At 43.2% G+C, this 24,805-nt stretch overlaps 1 protein-coding gene across 3 annotated transcripts; it reads right to left on the bottom strand.

Moving 5' to 3' along the window:
• Positions 1–641: 641 nt before the first annotated feature.
• On the bottom strand, positions 642–24,805 carry igf2bp3 (insulin-like growth factor 2 mRNA binding protein 3). Of its 3 annotated transcripts, XM_074686937.1 has the most exons (16): positions 23,988–24,805; positions 22,999–23,059; positions 17,429–17,477; positions 12,998–13,049; positions 12,661–12,724; positions 11,555–11,833; positions 9,352–9,486; positions 8,819–8,941; positions 8,503–8,638; positions 7,732–7,851; positions 7,490–7,558; positions 6,639–6,758; positions 6,415–6,489; positions 6,040–6,171; positions 5,788–5,901; positions 642–3,622 (listed from the first exon to the last, which is right to left on the bottom strand). In XM_074686937.1, the coding sequence occupies exons 1-16, from the start codon at positions 24,160–24,162 to the stop codon at positions 3,521–3,523; spliced, it is 1,806 nt and encodes a 601-aa protein (XP_074543038.1). In that variant the 5' UTR covers positions 24,163–24,805; the 3' UTR covers positions 642–3,520. The 3 variants fall into 3 exon arrangements, with proteins under 3 accessions (XP_074543038.1, XP_074543039.1, XP_074543040.1); XM_074686938.1 differs by lacking the exon at positions 7,490–7,558 and having other exon boundaries at positions 6,639–6,761; positions 23,988–24,804; XM_074686939.1 differs by lacking the exon at positions 7,490–7,558 and having other exon boundaries at positions 23,988–24,804.

Genomic DNA, 24,805 nt, shown 5'->3' with positions numbered 1-24,805 from the left:
AAACTCCAGTTAACTCCTACACTGTCTGTCAGAAATACATTTAATGGTCACTTTGGACAAACAAATGTTACAAATCATGCACAGGAGCTTCACATCTGTATGATACTTAAATGTCTGTGGTCAAAGTAGATGGGTGAGAACTTACTTCATGCACCCCATGTTTAAGGTGAAGTTTCTGGCTGGACTGTAAATAAAGACAAAACTGAAGGTCTCTGCAAGCAAATCTGTCAGTGTTACTATTCTTGCCCTCTCTTCATTTCAACAGCACACATCTACCTCTGTTTTTGAGATATATTGTAGTAGTATGCCAACAAACACCTCGATTTTCAAGTGTGTTGTCCTTCTTTTTTGACCAATGTTGTAGCCAAGATGCTGAAAGAGCATGTCAAGTTTGTGCAAATATTTATCAGAAATCTGGCTTGCAAAAAGGGGACGATACATTACTTGTCAGTCATCTTGTTGAAAATGTTAGAAACTAAAATCTGTGGAGTGATTTTCAGTTTTAATTCTTAAGAATTCACCTCGAAGGCATTTGGTCGCGGATGAAAAATGAAAACACCGTCTCTATGGATCTGTAATACACCCACATAAACCAAAAACAGTCCAAGACAACCAAGTTTGATTATTTTTTTTATTCAGAGGCATTTGACAAGTGGAGCTGTGTGTGAAGGGGAGGTGATGGGGCACAAGCATGGTTGCAGAGAGGGGGAGGAGGGAATATCATGCTGAAGTTAGATCACTTTACCAAAAAACTCAGAGACCCAGTCCCTCAAATCTGTCTCATACCAAGAGGATGTTTCACGTTACACAGCCAAGAAATGCTAACAGAAGAAAAACAGCTACCAAATCAGCAAGTGAGTGTAGCATCAGTGGAAGACAAAAAGGGAAAAAAGACAGGACTTGTTATCTATTTTGAAGTCTTACAAATCAGAAACAAAAAAAGGAGACAGGCCCTTTTTTTTTAAAGAAAAGATATTTTCTCATTTAACTATTGAATGCAAAATCAAACACGTGATTTGACCTTTTTTTCCACAAAAAACCCAAGCAAAAGTTCAAATACATGTAAGCCACACCACCAAAAAATTAGAAAGCAGAAAGAAAGAACCATCGTTTGAGGATTTCAATTAAGCCAAAAAGAGTATATATAAACACTGGCAAAAGAAAATACTTTTGATCACTTTTCAATTTTCTCTCAATTCTAAATAGTACAGGATTTCAGTTTCATTTTCATTCAAATGTGGGATACCTGGGGAAGCACGGGGGCTTTTAGGAGTGGAGGGGAAGGGCTAAATCCTAACAAATAGAAGAATGCCTCTACTTCAAATACATGTCTAAAGAGGTAGATCAAAACAAACTGCGGAGGAAGGGAGAGAAGGGAGAAGGGGGGGGGCAGTTTGGCAGGAAGGAGGCGGGAAACCAGGAGGTGTCCGGGATAATTTTAAGTATCACTTGTGCCCCTCAGTTAAGCGTGGTGTCGGGATGGCGCGCCCATGTAGAAAGACGTGTTGGGGTGGGGTGGGGTTGGGGGTGGGGCTGAGGTATCAGTGCGCGCTGGCGCTCAGTGGGGGCAGGGTGGGGTGGGTGCCTAGTGCCACAACAACCCCCCACCCCCTCAGCTGAGGTAGACGGCGTTCTACTGTGGAAGCATGGATACACTCGAGCACTTTTACCACAATCAACATATTTACATTCGGCATGAAGAGACAAAATGAAATAAATCGTATATTTATTAAGTTTTGGATTCCTTTCCTCTTTTCTTAACCCCAGTGAGAGTTCAGCCAGTATGTGTGGGCCTTCTCTGGCTCATTTTCCCTGTTTGAACTAAGAGTTACATTTGTGGGTTACAGAGAATGTTTAAATCATTTTTCCTATAGCGCAAAAAAAAACAAAAAACAAAACAACACTTATGCGTCTATCAGTGTGACTCCCCCTACCCTCACCATGCAGTGAACGACGTTAACATTGACTCTGATGGCCTGGCTACAAGGGCCACTCCGAGCTGACAAAGCTTGCTCGATGAAAATAAAACCTAGTCGGGCTGGGACCTTGTTGGAAACCATCGCGAAAGAAGGTGACAGATGGTTTGAGAACAGAACAGACAGAAAAACAGACGCTCTGAAGGACCGTTACAGTCCATACTGCCCTGACCACAGCCCTCATAGGAAGGCGAAAAGGATCTATTTCTGACAAATTAAAGTACCATTACCAATAAGAATGTCAATCCCAAAACTAAATGGCATTGCTGCAGTTATGTACGGTTGGCATTATTTGCATGTCTTAGTTGTTTTGTAGTTTTTCTATTCAGAAGATGGTGGACCCTCAGGGGAAAAACTGAGGCGATTTTCTCTCAATACTCCTGTCAGCCGCCAGCTGAGGGGGCGCCAACTCGTGCTTCGGGGCTGCTATGTACAAACAGACTTTATGTACAGGGTCATCTTAAGTCACACATACACATGAACAATGCCGCCTAAAGCACCAGAGTTGAAGGCAAGGTCAGTTGGCAGCTGACCAAATTTTAAATTTTCTTAAAAAAATAAAAATGTTCAAAGACTATCAGCTTTATAAAGTATACAAAATACCACAAAAGCAAAATAAAAAAGAAAGGAACATTTTTTTCATATATATATAATCATTTTCTTTTCTCTTCTGAGGTACTAGATCCTGAGGTAGTTAAGTAAAATGCATATTAAATTGGTTTTCCTGGGCAGCAGCAGTTCGGCACCGTTTCCCTAAGTGTCAGTCGTGGCGCTGCCCTCACCTCTAAATATATATTCATCTATGTATATAGGTCTATCTATAAAATGCATCCAAATTTATAAAATGCCACTATCATTACAAGGGCAGGACGCCCAATATAATCCACCCTTTCAGGGGTCCTGTCCTGAAACAAGAATCTTTCCCCTAAACATGGCCCACCCAATCTGAGCCAACCCTCCCCCAAAATAAACCTCTCTGTTGGTCCAAACAGGACCTCAATAGCAATGCCTTTTCCTTTCCACAGAAAAAACTCATGAGAAAGCTTCATCAACCAATTAAACTCTAAAACAAAGTTTCAACTAAATCTGAAGTCAACCAAACATCTTGTCGGGTTTGAAGTACCACACCGAGGAGGTGATAGGAGGGGGATCCTTATTTCTTCTTTGTGTTTCTAGTGTAAAAATAGGACAAAAAATAAATTTAACACACCCGTGGGGGGAAGGGGGAGGAGAGCGGTCGAGGGTGTGTACGCGTGAGGGCGGGTGACGTTGGTAGCCCTCAGAAGTACATTCTCACAGAGATGCAGAGAGGTGAGGTGGGGTGGAGGTTCAGAGGCGTAGGGTCTCGTATTAGCCACACTTGAAAGTTCTCCAAGTAAGACAAAATGGGCCGGATGTTTGGTTAGCTTCTGGTAACCTTTGACCCCTGAGATGTGTGCAACGACCCCTTGTCGCCTCCGTCTCCCCCTGGACCCTGCTGCATCAGTCCATCTGACTAGTCTTCTGGCAGATCCAGTCACCGTTCCTCCAGGTCTGCTGGATCTTTACTTCCTGCGGGGCACTGGAGGTTGGGCTCCGGGGGCAGGCTTGAGCTGCTGCTGCCTCCTCACCTGAGCCAGGATCTCCTGAATCTTTCTCTGGGCCAGCTGGAACACAGAAGAGAAAAAGTCTCAGACTGAGGAGACCTCTCTCCATCTGAGAGTGCTTCATCATGATTCACTTGACTGAACAGCTGTGCTGAATTCCTGTTCCTGATTGGTCAATGACAGCATCCTGTTGTTTCTTTAAGAAATATTAACCAATGCAAAACACAGAGGCGCAAACTTTGGGGAGCTAAATGTACTTTTATGAAATCCTGCAGAAACAGCTGGACATTTTTTTAGCAGAAAATATTTAAAACAAAATGATTGTTGGATTCATATCTATTTCCTTGTCTCACTCTGATGTTTAAATAAAAAGACAGAAATTTGCTGAACCACACTTCTGTAAGTTTGGAAACTTTTCAAAAGATGGCTTAATAACAGCTCCTTAACTGTCAAGTTTAAGAATTGTCTATTGAAAACTGTTTCAGGACTTTCAGCTTTTGAATACTTTTCAGGGTCTGTATATGTATCAACTCAAACTCCTGGTACACAGCTTTAAAGGGATAGTTCAGTTTTTTTGAAGTGGGGTTGTATGAGCTCTATGTGACCACTAAGGACATTAGATACAGTAGAAAGTTGTCTCCTCTCCCTCAGTAAGACACAGACTTAAATCGATGGTGACGAGGAAATAGACGCTAACAGGGACAGACCGTACCAAATTCAAAGGCTATTTTCTCTGCCTACAAGAACTAAAACCAAAAAGTAATACCACAGTGTAAGAGTACGATACATAAAATATTTTTTAAGTGCATTAAGTCTTTGGATATATAAACATTTAGAGGGACCTAACTAACTCATGTGTTCTTACGTGCAGCGCTAGTGCGCTCCGTCCCCCCTCCTCCTTTCAGCTGTAGGGAATGTAAACAAGCTACGCTTCGGGCGCCGGTTTTAGCCTTGTGTAAGTTTGATCAAGTATCGTAATTCTTTTGTTTGTACTCTAAGGATTGTGAGGCAGCTTAGGAAATTCAAAATGAGTGACTATGACAGCGACGATGAAGTTTCATTCACTTTGGAACCATAAGGATACCAGCATGAACCACAGTAGCTACACAGAGCTGCTACAGATAGCGACTGAAAGGAATACAGAGGAAACATCTGCAGACACTGGACATCAAGACAGAGTTGGAAATACTCCGTGGTGTAAATGTCTGAGCTGTGACTCAATGCCCACGGATGCTAAGTGTTACTGCTGCCACGAGTGGAACTTGGTTACAGACACTCTTCAGGATTTGTCTGAGTTAGAGGACACCGCTGGCTCTAAAGCCGTCTGTATAACTCATCACACAGATTTCCCTGCTCTTCTGAATTCTGGAGTGTCCTGTAACAACAACAACAACAACAACAACAGTCGTGGCAGCAGTAACACTCAGTATTTCGATGTCCAGTGTCCGCGGATGTCTCCTCTGTATTCCTTTCAGTCGCTATCTGTAACAGCTCTGTGTAGCTACTCCGGTTCATACAGGTATCCTTTTGGTTCCAAAGTGACTGAAACTTCATCGTCGCTGTCACAGTCACTCATTTTGAATTTCCTACGCTGCCTCACAATCCTTGGAGTACAAACAAAAGAATTACGATACTTGATCAAACTTACACGAGGCTAAAACCGGCACCCGAAACATAGCTTGTTTACATTCCCTACAGCTGAAAGAAGGAGGGGGGACGGAGCGCACTAGCGCTGCGCGTAAGAACACATGAGTTAGTTAGGTCCCTCTAAATGTTTATATTTCCGAAGACTTAATGCACTTGAAAAATATTTTATGTATCGTACTCTTAAACTGTGGTATTACTTTTTGATTTTAGTTCTTGTAGGCAGAGAAAATAGCCTTTGAATTTGGTACCATCTCTCCCTGTTAGCGTCTATTTCCTCGTCACCATCGATTACAGTTTGTGTCTTACTGAGGGAGAGGAGACAACTTTCTACTGTATCTAATGTCCTTAGTGGTCACATAGAGCTCATACAACCCCACTTCAAAAAAACTGAACTATCCCTTTAAATTTGGATTCAGCACCAAAATAAAGGTGAGTTTCATTTGTTTGGATTGAGTGATAAATACTGATTTGAGAGAAGAGGCTCAGCATCATTTTAAATGTTGTTCATGTGGTTTTGGATGATCAGACCCTGTGTCTACCTGAGGCTCTGCTTTAATGACCTTCTTCATAAAACCCACCTGACATGCAAAGAAGTGGCCGCTGATCTTCACTATAACCTGGTCGTTCTCATCGGGCGTCTGGTCCCTGGGTACCACCACCTCTGCACAGGTCAGGTTCTGCAGCTCGTTCACCTGCAGCAAAAAAAAGAACAGTTTAGAGCTCCTTATCATACTTATCGTCATGATTTGAAACAAAGAGAACCATGCTAAAGTTAATCTTCTGGTTTGTGTTCGCTCGTGCACTGATTGAGAAATCATGTCCGTGTTTACCGTTTTTCCTCCTTTCCCAATGACTCGTCCGGCAGCGAAGGAGGGAACCTTGATGTGCGCCTCCAGCTTCACTTCCTCCTTGGGTCCGAAGAAATTCTCCTCCTTTAGCTTGCCAAAGAGGCGACACTGAGCCTATGGCAGGACAAGTACAGATTACTCACGCTGCACTGAGGGAAAGAGGGATTATTTTCTCCTACAAAGAGGCCACAGAGAGACATTTCTCTGCCGGCTGTAATGAGTCACAAACACACCAATAAAACTCAAAATACGAGCTGCTTAACAGCTGCAACAATCAAGTTTTACTATGTGGCTCAGTTTTTTATTTCTACAAACAATGTCTTTACGCGTTTATATGGCTGTAATGAGGTACAACACCTTAAACTGAGCCTCCGGCGGTCCAACGATGATGACCTTCCTCTGTTTGGCATCCATTCCTTCTGCAGGGGCAATCTGACGGACGGAAGACGGCAAGCATTAAAAACAACAGCAGCAAAACCTCGTTTATGCTTCCAATTACTATCAGTCAAATTAACTCAGGTAGACAGTCGGGGAAATGTTATCACTGAGATGCAGAAATTCGCCTCCTGTCCGTCACTCACTTTGATGGAGGCTCCAGCAAAGTGTGACAGCTGCTTGATGTGTTGACCCTGTTTCCCAATGATGGCTCCCACTGATGGAGAAGGAACGAAGAGGTAAACTGTCTCCGACTCCGGAGGTCCCTGCTTGGGGAAAGAAGGGAAAAAAAAACATAAGGATGTTACTCTAACTCTTGTGATCCGGGGATCATAAAACACAGCTTGTGAAACTCCAGCCACTGAGGGGGAAATGCAGACGACGGATCTAGCTAAGGCGGTACAGATCTGGAAGCTGTGTTAGAGTTCATGCCTTCACTGAAATCGGCAGGTTAGAGGAGACATACCTGTCCAGCAGTAAATCAAACGCACATCTTGGTGCACACACTTCACTAGTTTTTAGAGTGTGTGATTGACTTGAGCTCAGACAGGGAGATTGTTGCATAGTCAAAGAGGAACAACAAGTAGCAGTGTTGGTTTTGGATGGGGCCCAATAATCCAATCAATGAGTCAGCCGAGGACACACTAACAACTTGCTTTGGCAGCGTCTGAATCTGGAGAAGGCCCTCCAGCTCTGAGGATGTATTACTCGCCGTTAGAAAAACATTCACCTTGATAAAAAATGCTAATGTGACATATTTGGCACAAGCGTTACTGCGAAACATCTGGTGAAGCTGATCTAAAAACAAAACCATTGTTGCCCCACAGGTCTTTTGTCTTTCCATGCACCGGATTGGGAACTGCACACAGATTAGGTCCTGAAAGGTCACAGATGAAGGGGCAGCTAGAGAAACAACTTTCATGTAGCAAACCCTGCCCCCTAATCCCGCAGCGAGCAGCCACAAGCCGTGCAAAGCACTTTGGGACGGGTGACTTACAGCAGGGGGCGGGCTGCCCGCCGACAGCATAGAAGCCCAAAATGGCCCTTCACCCCCATAAGGACTGCACTAAAGGGAAATAGAAACATCAAACTGAGTCGCTAAGGACTAAAAATCTGCTTTTGTTTTCAAGCCTGACCCAGGATTTTCAGAATAAAAGGTTGTTATGAAAAACGCCACTCCTGGTTCTGCATTGGTTGTGTACAGGGAATAATGAAGCACTGTGTGTGACGGGCACTTACTCCATATGACTGGGCTCCAGGAGGAGGGACGCTGGGCATAGAGGGACCCATGCCTGGTCCTCCGCTGGGGTAAATACCCAGATTGTTTAGATTCAAGCCTGGAATAAGGTTTGACTGGAGCTGCAGAGAAAAGAAAAACAACAACAGAAAATCAATTACTAAATGTCTGCTTGATCCAGGGCCTGACATACATTATGCCACCGTTTAAAAGCAGACTCACAACGAGTGAATCTGTGACCACAAGCGACCAAAGCTCAAAAACTAGAGTTCTCTTACTGTAGTGTCCATAGTCAATAAAACTTGAGAGCTCATACACATCACTCTGTATCAGGATAGAGCTTTAATAAAATGGTGTTTGAAAACTACTGTGATAAATAGAAAGCACAATTATCCCTTTTTGAAAATGTATTATTTGTGACAGTCCTTTTGAACTGGATTGTACAGTCAGTCATATGGTTGACTGGTGTATTTCTGTGTATTTCAGTCATCTGACATGATGCAAGTGTAATTCAAAAAACAATCTGGTTAAACACACATATTTCTGAGTAGCCCCTGATTCTCAGGTTTTTCCCACTGTCACAACAGTTTAGGATTTCAAAGCTCCTAGACTACTGTTGTGCATATCTGCATTATCTGATTACCTTCCTGCTCCTGCTTTCTGGTTTTCAACACAATGTTAGAGTTATCATCTAAGTAGCAAATTGCCTAAATCTCAGAACCAGGTTAGTTCACAATCATGTAACAGCTTTATGTTTTGTGGATCATGCTTACATTCAAAGCAGCCAAGTCACTGTCGTACGACTCCCTGATCTTCTTCATCACTTCCTCCTCGGCCCTTGCACACGCATCCATGGTGCCCTTCACTATGATGGTCCGCTCTGGGTTGTACAGAGTCAAATCCTGTAGGCTACACGGCACAATGAGGAATTAAAAAAAAAAAAAGAGTGATACTTGAGAACAGTTGTCAGTGTATAAATTCTGACAAGCAAATACAACCACATTAAATATGCATTGAGTGCCAGGCAGCGCTTTTATTAATGAGCTGCAGGGACTCTGAACAGAGCCGTGTCAATGAAAGAAGTCTTACGATGAGATTGTGATCTTGCAGCCCGTATCCTGCTCGATTTTCTTCAGGTTGCGTCCTTCTTTTCCAATTAATCTTCCTACAAAGTTGTTGTGTGCAAGTATCTTCAGTGGGATCTCCTCAGTACTGAACAAGACAGAAATGATGGTTAGTCAAACGCTCAAGAGTGACTAAAACCCTGTCTTCTATTGTTTGGTGCCTTTTCTTTTCACACGTCATTTTCAAGTCGTTTACATTCCTCTTTATGAACTCCTCTTTTCAAGTCAGACAGTAGGATTCACAGCATGCATTTGGTGCCGTTTACACACACAACTTGAAATTATTGTTTGAATTTGTGAAGTGTTAAACATTAATATGTCAGGAACAGAAAGGAACATGTCCATAAATTAAACAATTAACATGATCTCTAATTAAATCCAGGGTTCTTTTTTCAACAAACATCCATCTGTGGTTTATCCTAGATTTGATGTAGTAGCTAACTGATGATAGAGCAAAGGACAGTCTTTTCCTTCAGATATTTTAAGGCTCAAACTTACAACTTAGTGTCGATGGCCTCCTTCTGCATGATCTCCATGATGGCTGCACAAGCGCTCGAGCAGCCCTCAGGGGTGGAGTGAATTGTGATCGGTTTCTCTGCTGCACCTGCGTTCTCTTTCCTATGGATGTCAATCCTGGAGAAAAGGAAAAGCAGGTTAATGGCACCTTTTAGCCACAAGGCAATTCAAAGTGGTTTCCCAATTTCTTCCAAAAGACATCTGGCATTAAGACAGAACAATCAATAAAACAAAGAAAAGGCTGATACAACGAATTAACATGTAAAAAAAAAAGAAAAGACATTTGAAAAGCCGAGTACACACAAAAACATTTTCTGTAGTTTGAGGTAATTTAATATTTAACCACACTGAGTTTTTCTCCTGAATTTCACTGAAGTTCTTTTCAGAGCATTTCATCGAGCCCTGTTTAAATGAACCAAGTCTGACAGGACGGGGCTCAGATATAACGACCACTGCTCTTTATGTTCTGTTACAGTCAACTTACTGTCTTCAGACAGTTTCACCTGAAGGGACGTTTTGAACTCCTCAGGGTGGAATTTGCCTGATACCATTCAGTGCTTTATAAACTAAGAGGACTTTTTAAGTCTTGTTGAAGCCACTGCAAAGAGTGATGGAGTGATGAGATCAAGTTGATTAGACAGGGGCAGCCGATTCAGAGCTCTGCTGTTAGAAGCTGCGTCTCAACCAGAGGAAAGACCAAGGACCTTTGACCAGCAGTCAAAGGCCCGCTGTATGAATAAGTATCAGTTCTTCGACTGCAGCAACCAAGGCCTGAAACTGTGGGAAATGACATTCTCATTTTTCCTCAGAAAACAGCTATTTTTAAGTTTCACGTCTGTTTGAAAGCAGCAATACCAATATTAAGTGCGGGTAAGGGCACATGTTATTGATGAAATATCTTATTTTCATCTGAATAATTATGGGAAAAAAATGAATTACAGTGCTTGGGAGCAGGCTTGTAAACATAAGAAGCCTAAAGACTGAGCCTAGGGGAACCCCATATCGTCTGTGTTTAAATGGATGTTTGACAGTGGTATGTCTGATGAAAGAACTGTGGTGTGGTTCAAATCTTTACTTAAACACACAACACTGAAGCCGATCTACTGTCACCTTTGTGAAGATGTTTCCATAGATGTACTTCATTAAGAACTACTCTTGGCTTTCATATCTATCACCCAGCACTGTTAAATACTTGGCTCTGATTGGCAAAAGCAGCTATCAATTCTAAGCAGGGAGGAGGCACAAATCAATCCACCTCTTCCTGTTGACATCATGACATTCATCTCTCCATTCATTGGTTGAACAGCAGAAAATGTTTCAGTACAAAAAGACCCAAGTAAATGAGACATTGATCACACAGATAAAAACAGACACCAACAGCAACAAGGTACAGCATGAGCAGTGTTACAGGACTGGAAAGTGTCAATAGAAAAGGGGACTTGGGACAGGTGCTGCTGTTATTTTTTGCATCTGCTGAGCAACAAAAAAAACATTCAAGTTTTGCTTTGAACATGAAGCACCATAAAGCAACCAAATCTGAGGGACTAGTTTTTAGCAGCATGACCAATCAGGGTCTTGTCTCACCCTGTCACCATGCTATTTGGTATAACGGGCTCACCACGCATTATGCCTCACATACGGCTCAAAATCTGTTTCTGGATTGTTCTATTTTCCAAGAATGGTTCAATAACTGTGAATTTCAGGGTCTGTGGAGGGAGGAATCCATAGGGATTAAAAGACACAGTCCAACCCTGAAGGAAGGACACTGAGGGGAGAATCTCAAATGTCAGGTGATTTCCTTCAAAGTCATAAAAATGACTGATGAGTTCAAATTGTATCACTCTAATTGAATTAGTTTGCATGATACAGGCCATACATATGAGTTCAGAAAACAACGCTTGTTAAAGTTTTACAGTCTTTGGCAAACATATCTGAAGGACTGTTAATCTTTCTACTGAGATATTTTTCTTGGTATCAACAAAAAGTCTCTTTGGAGAGGTCATTCTTGGAATATGTTTTTCACAAGCTTTCCAACACTCCTGAATTTAAACATGCAAGACTGTTTTCAAGCTGCTGCTTTATAATTTAAGACAATGGTTATCTTAAACAGGAGGACGGGAAAGGAGTCAACAGTAGACAAAAAACACAGCAGTGTTCAGTATCATTCTGACTTCTGCTTGCTTACTTTGAGTGGGTCTGTTTGGTGATGTTGCGGATAGTGGCGCCCTCCTTGCCGATAATTGCCCCCACAAATTGCGTGGGAACCAGCATGCGCAGCGGGATGTCTGACTGCACTTTAGGCCTTGCACCCAGACCTGGAGATCCAGAACGAGGGGTTCCACGAGGGTTAAAGCCTCTTCTGCCTCCTGCTGAAGGACCCTCTTGGACTGCTGTCTCATCTGGGATATAAGATACTTTCAAGGCATAGTTCTCCATCATAGATCCATTCAGCTTCTCCAGTGCCCTGAGGAGAACAGAGAGACGACATCTTTTAAAAACCCCTGAATGCCTCTGAAAGGATGATAAAGGAAGAGAAGAAGGAATGATGTCGTGGTAATAAAACAACATGGCACATCTTTGGTTTGACTTCTGTCTAATCTTCTTATCTGTGGGAATATCCAAAGAGCAGGGACATTAACACAAAATGAAGAGGGCACTGTCCAGATTCATACAGTCACTGCCCATAATGATGGCCACAATGAAGTCTGGGGGGGTTCAAGCCCAACAAACAGGAGAGGCAGAGGTTTAAAGATCACTTGTCATGAGCTAAACAGAAATTCACTCCACCCTCAAGAGCCTCCACCACACTTGATACATGTCTGCTCCGTCAGCACCAGGATTTAGATTTGCACTGAAACAATCAATCATGCCTGGAGAGCACTACAACCACGCATGCAGAGAGAACACTGCAGTAAGATTCATCTACACCAGGGGGCACCAGATGGCTAATTTAACCCCCTCCCTCTCCAACAAATACGCGCACGCACACACACACAGATTCCCCCTCCTCCCCATCATCATTGCATGTCAAATTAAACTGGACTGGTTTTTGGGAGGAGGAAATCAGGTGCATTGTAAGAGCACTGGAGAGAGGAAGTTTGTGCAATTTCCAGTAGAGGATGCTGGGTAAAGTGACAAAGTACAGCAGATCCACGTCAAAGACATGAAGAAAGATGAGCGGGCGTACATAGTGTGAATACGCTGATGTGCAAAGTGTGTGTGTATATGTGTGTGTGTGTGTGTGTGTGTGTGTGTGTGTATGTGTGTGTGTGTGTGTGTGTGTGTACTCACAGCCTGGCCTGGTCCTTGGTTGCATATCGAACATTGACGACTGCAGTCTCTGTGTCAGTGTTTACTGCGGGAGATCACACAGCACAGTCAATTCACACACATTCAGTGACAGTGACACAATTTACAACCATGAGCTACTTTTGCAAAAGTAAACATTTAAATAATGATTCATTACTTTGGAAAAGTTAATCCTGTTTATAAAAACACAGAAACTACATTTTACAGATTGAAAAATGTTGCAAAAAAATAAAATCTAATGCTATATCAAAGTGTTGTGGTGACGTGAAGGAGCGACATTAACAAACAAAATTTTCAACATACTGGGGATTTGATCTACCTTGTTCACAGCTCTCTACTGCACCATACTGAGCAAGCATCCCATCCAAAACCTGGGAGAAAAGAAGAAATAAAAGCATGATTATGGAGGACTCTGACCAGAACCTGTTAGTGAGCAGAGGCTCATCTGTGGGAACCAGCTCCGCTCACTGCCAGGACACAGTCCATTAATTCTGAACCCCAGAGTTCAATGTTGAGTTACGTGGAGAAATTTGCTGCCTTCTTGTAAAAGCCTTTCTACCTCAAATTACGACTCCCTCCTATGGGATTGTGCAAGGTGCTCTGGGTGCTGTGGTGGTTTATAAAGCTTTTTAGAAATCTATTTTTAAAATTTACCCATAAACTGATGGTTTAATAATCATCTCAAAGCAATAAAATATAATATGTCATAAATATCAGAGTGCTTTTCATTGAAAGATGAGATTTCAGTCAATCAGGGAAACAACTACAGCTCTTTTCTTTTGCATCTTAGCATTTTTAACACATGAAGAGAAACAAAACCTGCTGACTTACAAGCATTAAATAAAAAGAGCAAATTAGTGTGTTTTAAAGTGGAAAATTCTCTTAAAAAAGAAAACGTCCACACAACACTGGACAACTGCCCAAATCCAGAGAGCAGAGGATTTCAATTCATAGATGTGATCAACTGTGAGCGAGAGGGGGAGCGAGGGTTCTAAGCTAAGCTAAGACATCCGACCATGATCAGTCCAGCGCAAGGCCACACCCCCAAGAGCTCAACCCCACTTTCTGACCAACAGGACAGCGTCCCTGCCTCCCCCCCACTCCACCAACCCACCAACCGAGCAAGCTAGCAATCTCCCGCCTCCCCGCCATCTCCTCCCCATCATTGGCTGCTCCGGCACAGTTATGAGTTTCCTCAAGCTTAGAGTCGCCGGCTGCTTGCTGGATTCTCTGCCTGTCCATTTACCCAGCGTGGCCAATGGGAATCCAGGCCATTCAGGAAAGGGTGGGGTACATTCCAGCAGGAAGCAGGGGCTGGGGGAGGGGTGCGAGTTCATGCTACACATTCTGTGAATCGGCGCACATGGAGGGGAAGGGGAAACAGTCCAGGCCCACCCACCCACTACAGCTTGTGAACACACCACTACTCTCGCCAGTATTCTCTCGCTGCAGGGCTTCACACACTCTGACCCATTGTCTCATCTACCTGATAAGATACATACAAGGCCTTTGCATCAAAAGAGTCTTTTCTGTTCTCGCATTCCTCCAACCCCCTCCCCACCTCCTGAGGGACAGAAACCTCCATGTCACCTTTCTGAAAAGGCAACGCGTTCGCTCGCTTCATGCTACAAACATGGGTGGATCTAGAGCTGCTGTTGAGGGACATGCGTAGGCAAAACGAGCCCACCATTACAAAACACAGAGCCTGTCCGTAGCCATTTGATCACCAATGAGGGAATCCTGATGAAATCTGAAGACTTACAGTTCAAGACAATACCAAACAATTGTTTGTAATTCAAGAAGAAAATTCCCATTTGGCCTCAATGCTCTTTATGGAGCAGAAAATTCAACTGAGACACTACAAGTGCACGCACACACACACGGTAAGCCAAACCTCTGCAGAAGAGGAAAAAAAAGGTCACGTAAAGCTGCGTTTATGGCACATAAGATCCCACATGGAGGTGAACAGTGGGATGTGAAGGCTGACACAAATCATTTCTGAAAAAAAGGTTCAGTGAAATTTAAAAAAGCACGAAGAAAATTAGAGGGGCTCTGCAGATCAGAAAATCAGGAGCATGTTTAGCTGAGTCTGACTACAAAAGGAGTAAAATTGAACTCTTATCACAGAGGGGAAAAAAACACATGCATAGAACACACACACACACACACACACACACACACACACACACTGACGCACCCACACACACACACACAAGTGCACACGACTGTTGCTCAACACTCATTTTTTTTCTCTAATCAGGCAGTGGCCTTGAAATCTGACCACATTACAGTTCACCAGTTTTATTGATATTTTTCATTTTTACCTGACTTCTTTTTGCCCTTTAACCCTTTCTGGAAAGAAACAAAAAAAACAAGATTGAATTTGACTTTAACACTGACCTTGAGCGTCAGTTTTGCAGCGTGAACCCAGTTTAAATCCTCTACGCAAACCCTCCACCACACACTGAGCTCATATGAGTTTATCTTATGCATTGCAACAAGTGACTTATCAGTTCAAATGCTTTTCTAAAGAACAGGCCGAGGGAAAGCTTTTGGGGTTAATTTTTTTTTTTCCAAGCGCCCATTAAAAAAAAAATACTTTTAAATAGTCAAAGATTTTTTCTTATTCAAGCAATTTAAAATTACCCTTTGGTGTTAAAGTTGTGTATAACCATGATTTAATAAGTTTTAAGGAAGTTCATCAGTGGATTTTCTAGCTCCAGCCTGTCTTTATGTAAAATGTTAAAAAATATATATACAAAATAAAAAAATAAGAATGGTGGTTTTCTTCTAGGTTCATTTTCCTGTATCTCAGGATTGTTGATAGTTAATGATGTTAGTTCTGCAATTGGTGTCAGGAGTATATAGCTATGAATTAAAGAGTGTGTTGATATTTATGAATGTTCAATTTTGATATAAAACCAAATAAAAAAATCTTGTATTTGAGACACTGCCTGTTTGACACATTATTTTAACTCTTTAATCATTTGACTTAGCTTCTCTTTCATGGCCACGTCATACATTTGATCCAGAAATTTGCATGTCTGTTTAAAGTTGGACCATGTGATGGCATAATCTGGATAAATTCCTTCTCCAAGTAATCAAAGTCTGGGATGGTGATGGCTAAGAAAGTGATATTAGATCTCTAGGACTCTGACACTGTGCCCTCTGTACTGCACATGGAGAAAATCCAGTATGGCAGGATGGACAGTTTAACTTTTTTTTTCAGCATTTGGCTGCATTTTATTGATTTTCTTGCCTGATTGGACAGTTCCCAGACAGTAACCGATTTCACTGCTCACCGCTCTTTAAATGTCTGTTTTAACAAATACTGCGCTAGTGATGCAACGTAGCATAATGTCCTGCAATGTTAACCCTGTTTTGATTAGTTTGTTTTTCTGTCTGACTTGTCTTTGTTTTCTGTAAAAGTTTTTATAAATCTCAGTAAAATATGTGTCTTAATTGACTATTTTTGACAGACATTGGCATGTCAGCACCTTTAATTCACCTATAAAGAACATGATAATCACACTCACTGTTCAGCACCAAGGAGCACTACACTAGATTCAATAACTGGTTTAGATAAAAAGCAAAATGATGTCATTTAATCTCATTTAACCGCATACACTCTGGTTGACCATGGGGCCATTCCCAACTTCTTATTTCATGAATGTCTCACAACACCTTACCACTCGTTTGTTTTAGTTTCATTTAAACTGAAATTTTAAGCAAAAAAACACACTGTAGAAAAAGGCGCCCATGCTTGGAGCTTGTGGGGATCTGTGTTCAAAGACACCCTGACAGAACAATCACATCACTTTTCCCCACATCAGACCCTGCGCAACTCAAGAATCAATTCAAATCAACTCAACAGCGAGGGTTTCTATGGTTAAAAAACAGACTTCATGGTAGCAAACACACACACAGCTACGTAAAGAGATGTTCAGGGATCACGTGACTCTTCAAAGGTGCAGTGTGCAGAAATATTCACAGATCAAGAGGTCTGATTCTGGACTGAAACACTCCTCTCCTCACCTCTCCCATTGGCGAAGGGACGGTGGCCCTCAGGGACAAAAGCCCAGAAGGATCCTCATGCACCAAGTTTTTACTATCAACTCCTATTTGAAACCGACAACACCCAGTCTTTCATATTCAAACCGGTGCATCTCACAAAGCCACCCACCACACACAGAAATGCTTCTTTAACTAGTTCCTGCTTCACCAGCAAGATGGCTGCCTCCATAAGGAGATGCCTGCTCATGAGGATATTTACCAGCTAATTTTAAGTCAACACAAAATTATTAAAATTAGAGGTCTGGTTATTTTATTTCATCAATGCAAACACATCTATAGCATCTTCCTTTCCTCCAGAATCTGTGAGACTAAATGCTGCCGACTGCATCGTCCTAAAACATTCATAAGAAGGGTCTGAAGTGAAATGACACGTCCACACATGAGGAAACTTTCCCACTCATCCTGGTTTCCACAACAAGCTTTAGGGTTAGATTTTAAATAACACAATCTTCATCATCACATTTCAACCTGTGTTTGTAATCAGTTCTGGTCCACCAGTCACAGTTCCACCCACTGGTTGGTGTGTTACACCTGCCTCATCTGCCGCCATTGCCACATTCATCATCAAACTCAAAAACGAAGCAAAGGTGACTCCGCTGGCCACTAATCCAGAGCCCGGTTTGGCTGCCCAATGGTGCCCCGCCCTGGAAACACTCAGAGGCCTGTTAGCACTCACCTCCCACTGCATGTGAGGCGGGATGTTCCTGATCTGCAGCTTACAGCTCCTGGAGGGAGAACAAGGGAGGAGGAGGTGGGGGATGGACAAGGGAGGAGGGGGAGAAAAGGAATAGATGGAGGTAGATGGAGAGAAGAGAAGGAGAGAAGAGTTAGTAGCTGACAATACCAAAGACACAATGATACCAATGACTGCAAAGGTGTCTTATTAAAGGATGAAAAAAACAACAACAAGTCTTTCTTTTATCCGCCTTTCCAGTGAAACAGACCAGGGTGGAGAAGCTGCAGATATGACTTCTGCTTTAATTCCATTCCCAGCCCAGCAGGTGTACTGAAGCACCCTGGGTAATGCACGGGAAGGATGTGATGGAGAAAAAAACAGGCAAAAGGGTGATTTAGAATTACCACTGGGTGGCTTAAATTGACTTGAGGGTGCTCAAAATTAAAATTAAGCTAAAACGCACCACGCCCTTTATCCCAAATCACCATGTGTGTCATACGGGGCTACAAGAACAAGAACAAGAAGAAAACAGGGCTAAAAATGGAGTTCTAAGAGGATAGTTTGAGGAGGGGGGGCTCAAGACTGAAAAAGGGCAAGACGTGCTGTATCAGAATGTTTCGTCTCCATGCTTTGAGTCAAGGATGTGCCCCGTAGCACTGCATCACGAGGATTCAACCGCTGCAAGGTTCAACCAATAAGACACTTAATCAAGAGCGTTCAGCTGCTGAATCAAAAATTGGTGACAGGAGGGGAGCAGGAATGTGCAGGTGCAAAAAAAGAGAAGCTAACAGGAATCTCCAGTAGCAGAACCAGACTACATAAGAACCAAAACTGCATGCTTGTTTGTAGAGTGTGTGCGCACAGCAGAAGCAAGTGGAGACCAGCAGCCACAATGGCACTGCTGTGCTAGAAACAAGCAGGACAAACATCCCCAATTCATCCTTTTTAGCTTGAAGGTTCCCCATTTACTAAGTTTGTGTACAGCAGCATGTTATGAATGCGTATGAGTATAGAGGCTGTGTGCGGAGGTCAGGCAGACAATGGAACTTTTGGATCAATGAGTCACAGAGTTTCACAAGTGTCCGCCTGCATGTGGATGTTGTATAAAAATGTGAGAAGGGTGCAGGCCACTCCAAAGTCCCCCTGCTCGCTGACACACACGCACGAACCTAAAGGAACACAATGTACATATGGCCAAGAGAGAACTCAAGCGTAAACACACACGATGTGAAATCACAAACTCTGACCCCAGCCCATTTCCACGCCAGCCTTACACACAGCCCTGCACACAGCCCTGCACACGCTTGATATTTACGCTGCACATTTAGGGTCCATAGTTTGAGGACACAAATGTGTGTTTTCTGTGTAAAAACTTACACAGCTAACACTCCACACGTCTCTTGTTCTTTCCCTCAGGCTTCACTGAGCTGTTAAATGATGTCTAAAAATGCAGCTCATCTACTTGCTCCACTTGTAATGGTTGTTTTGTAATCTGCTGTGTAGAAGATAACACCTTACAATGTGCAGCATTATAAACTATTTACAACATGAACTCAAATGTAACAAAAAAGTGTGTGTGGAAGAGGTGATTAAAAAAATCACACAAAGGCAGATCATCAAACACGGAACATGTAGAAGAAGGTTTGTTGCAGGAGTTGATTTCTCGGCTTAGCCGGGGCGACCACAATCAAGCCAAGAGGAGCTCCACGACGTAATTCATTTGAGACACTAAGGAACTACTTTATTCTACACGGGCAAATTGTAAAGAAAATTCCCAAATAACTTCCAAGAGGAATTCCAGCCCTTTCCGGCCCACTGTGCCATTCCAGGCTGATCCTGCCCCCCACCTCCTCCCCTCACATTCTGTATGCTCTGCATTGCGGTGGGAACGCCATGCGAAATGTGCAAATGCACCGAGCACTTCCAGTCGGATTAACCTATAGCTCCACACACAGAAGAAGTCAGCCAGGGTGTGGGGCGAGGTGGGGGTTGGGGGTGGTATACATTCCCCAGTCCCAGCCTTTGATTTGGGGAAGGGGGTGGCAGTGCGAGAGGGGTGTGGTGTGTATGTGGGGTGGGGGGGTGGGGGGAGCTAGCCCTGCTAGCCCTGTTTCAGGCAAGGGTAACAAGGGCCCTCTCTGCCCTGTGGGGGTGGGGCCCTGTTACCATGGACACGGACAAGTCCACTGACAGGAACATGTAGAGCGGGGGTTAAAAGTGGGAGGGGGAGGGAAGGAGGGGAGGGCCAGGAGTGACTGGGGTTGGCTCGTCATGTGATGGCCAGGAGGAGACCCAGCTCCTTATTTACTTTTAAAAATGGACCAAATATTCTACACGTTTCACCCCGTCTCCGCCGCTCAGCTCAGACCTATGGGCCCCTGCCATGAGAACAGGAGAGTGTGTGTGGACACGAATGAGTGTACACACACACACTCACTTATGGGGAACTCACAAGATAAGCACAAGACTAAACCACACCTGAATCCAACTCCATTCCCCTTCAACCTTTGCTTTGTGCTCTACATTAGCAGCAGCAGGGACGGTGTGGGACACTTCAAATCTGTGCTCAACGCCCATCCAGGCACAGCCATTGACTATTCAGCCTGCAGAGGTTCTGAATGACTGACCTCCACACAGTCTGGTTTCTGCTGCACTCTCACAGGCCTTAAATGCAACCAATGAGCTACGTTCAACAAGTTTGGGTGGATTGGTTGAATTCTCTTCAGAGAATTCCAATGAGCTGAATGTCAACAAATTGAAATGACTCAACTTCTGAAAGATGACACGTGTTTCTTTCTCACCACCTCACAGAAATTAAATATGTACATAAGAGCAGGCTAAAAAACTCCATGACACTGATTTGAGCCTAGTAGGAGGGAGAGCTAAGGAACCTGTGCCTTCAGCCCGAGTTAAACAAGGGGCCACATTCATAATTTCCATGTCACCCCAAGTCTTCGTCCCAAATCCCAGGTTTTTTCAGGTGGGGCCCCACAGTGACCCCATGACCTAGAATTCTTGAAATATGAGCAAAGGAGCCACTTCTTCAAACCAGCCGCAGAAAGATCTACACCGCCGCCTCAGATTAAAAATATCTGCTTCAATTTTAAAAAAATTAAAAAACCCTGCATTTTAAAACCAACTGAAATCAACTGCTGTGCTATATATGCATAAAGTGAAATCAAAGTAGTATACACATGTTAAACATCCGTTTCCATACTGCTAACGTGTGTGTATACACACACACACGCGCACACACACACACACACACACACACACACACACACTTGCTTGAGGCCACCCCTCCTATAGCCATGCTTTTTTTCCCTCTATCCGTACATGTGACTAAGGGAGTATGTTCATGTGAGAAGGGCAAGCTACATTCACATTGTTTATTTTACCAAACGAGAAGAGACAACAAGTCCAGTCCGAGTCCGTTCTGTACTTGTGCCTGAGAAAATCTCACAATAATTTAAAAAATATAAATAGAGAGACTCAAAATTGAGGGGAAAAATGAAATCTGCTAAGATTTAGCCAAAAAATATTTTGAGGTTTCTTTTGTTTCTTTGGTTTATTAATAATAACTTTTTTTAAGTAATCAAAAATAAGGAAATGGATTTTTTTCTAATTTTTTAAAAAACGTGTTATTGTATTTTTAATTTTAACAACTTTTCTTTAGTTTAAAAAGAGTAGCAGATATTAGGATCTTTGAATGACAGATTAAAAAAAAAAATAAGTGAAGCATACAACAGAAGCCAAGCTTTGTAAAATGCACATGGCCATAATATGGCTCAGTGATTTAACAACTATGAAAATAATTGTGTCAATGGAGCAGATGTGTTAAATCAAAAGATTTTGCTATGCCTTGCTGTAAATTCAAACCTTTCATTTTCAGGAGTTGCCACAAAATTTAGCAGCTGTTTTGCTAATACACTGGAGATAATTTTCATGGGCTTTGGGCCACCACCAAGTCTAATTCAGATGGAAAGCACGTTAAGATGTAGCTTTTTTTTTTTTTTTTTTTTGCCAAAGCAAAACACCAAACACAAAAGCACCTCATCCAAAGCAACTCCATCTTGATGAGTCCTAATACAGCAGCCGCCCCACCATGATCTCTGTCTGCTACAGCACTTCCCCTTCCTGGGGGGTTCAAAGGTTAAGCCACAGTGATTGGCCCAGGCACCAGTTGATATTTGCAGGTTGGAATGCAAAGAGGGGCCCCTGTGTACCAGTGTGTGTGTGTGCATGCAAGTGTGTGTGCGTGTGTATGTGTGTGTTTAGCATATAGGCTACTCAGAATACTGTTCTCATTCACCACTGCTATGTTCCATGTTGTGCAGGGAGGGCACGTTTTACTTTTTTGAAGTGTGGCTGAAACTCGACTCTGGTGCTGCCATAGCCACACAGCAGGCTTCACTAACACACAGCAACGTCACCAGATTTTCGTGAGCAGTAAGACATGGAGGAAGGGCGTCAAGATTTGACGCAAAATTCCTCACGTAGCTCATCAGGGTGATTTATCCAAACTACAAATTGCACAAACAGCCAAAAAGCGAGCATGGGAAGCTTGTGTGACCTTCAGGAAGAAATCACGCTAAGATGTTATAAATTTCCTGCTTTACCTCACACAGGTCATCTCAGCACTTCCCAAAACCACTGTTAAACGCAATATAATTCCAAACCCACAAATTTCACCTCGACAGTCAATATGCAAGTTATTAGTACAAGTTGATCAGGTAATTATTTAAAAAGCCCAACTTGAGGAAAAGCCATACGTTTGATGCCACAAAGAAATTCTTACTCCAATTACAAAGCGAGAGCCATTTTGTTTTACTTTACGACAGATACTTGCATTGAGCGGATTGCGTCACGTCTAAAATATACGCCATAATACCAAAAAAGACCCTGACATGTACGCCTTGCTCGCATGTTACGTTACGACACTTAAAACACATAGTTTTGCTACACTTAATCACACAGAGGAGCTTCACAGCCCGGTGTGTTTACGGGGTAACTTGGGAGTTCAGGTTTTCCGTGACTTGGGCCCCAAACCTCCCATTCCTGTCGCGTTTGGGAGTCCATCTCATACAACAGCAGCACAATGTGCAGGAGGGCGGAAGCGTAGGGCAGGCAGGGAGAATGACGGGCAGATCCTTCTCAAATGGACGACTCCACAAGGCCTTTACGCCTGCAATACTCTGCACACACTTCAGCAAGCACACTCAGCCCGTTAGTTATCGCCTTTGGGTTTGAGGTAACGTAAAAACACGCATACATGAAAAACAAGGGGATGGGCGACAAGATACAGCCATGTGTACGGCGGTTTTAGGAGCAACCCAGAGTCATGGCGAGAGGAGGGAGTACACAACCATACGCCCCTTTATTTGACCCCAGAGCATTCAGGGAAATACACTGTGTATAACTATAAGAAAAACTCTCACACCACTGCTTTATTAGTGTCCAACAACGAGATACTGAGGCCGAATACTACTTGAGAAAAAATAATTTAATATAATATTAACCTGAAGCCCCCACGAGTTGAACTAGGCACTGTAAAATTTAACTCAACCTACCTTTGACGTTTAGGGACCGAGATCTCCACTTCGAGAACTTTCCCATGAAGTTCAACTTTACCTAAAAGAAGAATTTAAAAAATACAGATGTTAATTTAAGTAACCCATTAAACTGGCGTACTTTCTGCCTCTGTGGGAGTGTGTTTAAGCTTAAATTTCCCTCCTCGTTTTATGTTTTGAACCTAAATTTGCCTACACATGGTAGCCCTAGATATTTTGTGTGATGTGATGTGAGCAACACACATTTCTTGAAGTGTGCGAGCAACTAACAGACCGAGGACACAAACAAGCTAGGTTTTAGCCTCATACGTAAAAATACTACAGTTGGGCTGAATTGTTACGTTATCTTTGTGAACAGGCCTTGCTTCTGTATAACAACAAACCACGACACGTAGTGAATAAAACAAAAAGCAAATGGTCGTAAGGCTCTGTTAGTTGGCCTACATTTGACCAGCACAATTAAACCACCTGGTGTGTCAGCATGGGCGAAATGGCTTCACAATGTAGCGAGTTGTGGCCACAGCAGAAGGCCTGTAGTTTGAAACCTGGACAAGAGAGTAAGTTCAAACTAAAGCGAGAAAAGCAAGCAACACTCTGCAGCCTCTGCTCCTGTTGTGCCAAAGTGGGCTGTGTGATAAAGCCCACAAAAAAGGTTCAGTTCACGGCATTCACAGCCCGCTGCATAGTCGCCCCACAGCACTAAACGGAATACAACCTGCAGTGGGAAAGCTTTACTATTCTCATCCTTATGACTGTGTTTACTCGACCGTTTTATCAAGAAACACTCAGGTGAAATTGCAAGAGCACAATTTAACTCAAACCCGGGGCAGCAATTTGTCTGAGCCCACGGTGTCAAAAGGCCAAGTAAAGGTTGTGTGAGAGAAAGAAACGCTGGGATACACCCCCATCCTACAGGGCACAAGTAACGGCAATCTCCACACAATTGCAGCAGTTCGTGTGTCTTTCCAAATGCCACTTTTTGTACCCACCTGAAATAATATCGATGGCCATCATTGCAGACTTCTCGTCAGGGCAATCCACAAACGCATAGCCAGTTTTGACAAGAAATGGACCACTGTGCGGAATCTTCCACTGCTCAAAGATAGTTTCGAAGTCCTCCTCGCTCGCCTCGGCGCTCACGTTGCCAATGTATAGCTTATTCATGTTGTGCGCCGAAAAGGGACAATCTTTACGCTGAGGGAAAGATAGCTATTTGCACTCTCGGACGTGCAGTGTTTGGAGTAGCCTAAATCGCCTTTACTACTACGGAGTGGCTGTGGCGTGCTTCCCGGTCGTTCAAGCCACAGATAGATTTAAACTGGCAGCCTCACAGTGCGTTCGCTCTCCCTCGCCCCTCTGTCTCTATCGCGCAATAAATAAATGCTCAATTATTAATCTGGTGTCTCCAAACGATGGCGGGCTGGGTGAAAAGGAGGAGAAACTACTTTGTGTCTTCCTCCAAACCCCTTGGCAAAGAGACAGAGAATGTCACACACGGTAAGGCTGGCGCCCGCCTCTAAGTCTAGAGCCTAGAATAAGAAGAAGAAGAAGAAGAAGGGGGAGCAAAAAAAAAAATCCTCCGCTATTCCGGCTTTTTTGAATGAGCCACGTGTTCAAACTACAAATCAGCCCACACGTGAGGAATCCCAATTGCTCAATTAAGTGTTTGGGATTGGGGAAAATTGCACGGGATTCTGGGGTGGGGACAGCAGAGGGGAGTGGAGAAAAGGGGGAAGAGTGGATTGGTGTTGGGAAAAAACCTGGCGAGCTATGTGCGTAAAGGGATTCCGTGAGAACCCAGTGTATC

Source organism: Halichoeres trimaculatus, unplaced genomic scaffold (assembly GCF_033239565.1).
Source record: "Halichoeres trimaculatus isolate MK-OKI-2021-1 unplaced genomic scaffold, fHalTri1.1 fHalTri1_scaffold_14, whole genome shotgun sequence".
Taxonomy (NCBI): domain Eukaryota; kingdom Metazoa; phylum Chordata; class Actinopteri; order Labriformes; family Labridae; genus Halichoeres; species Halichoeres trimaculatus.
This window is presented reverse-complemented; position numbering and strand designations above follow the sequence as displayed.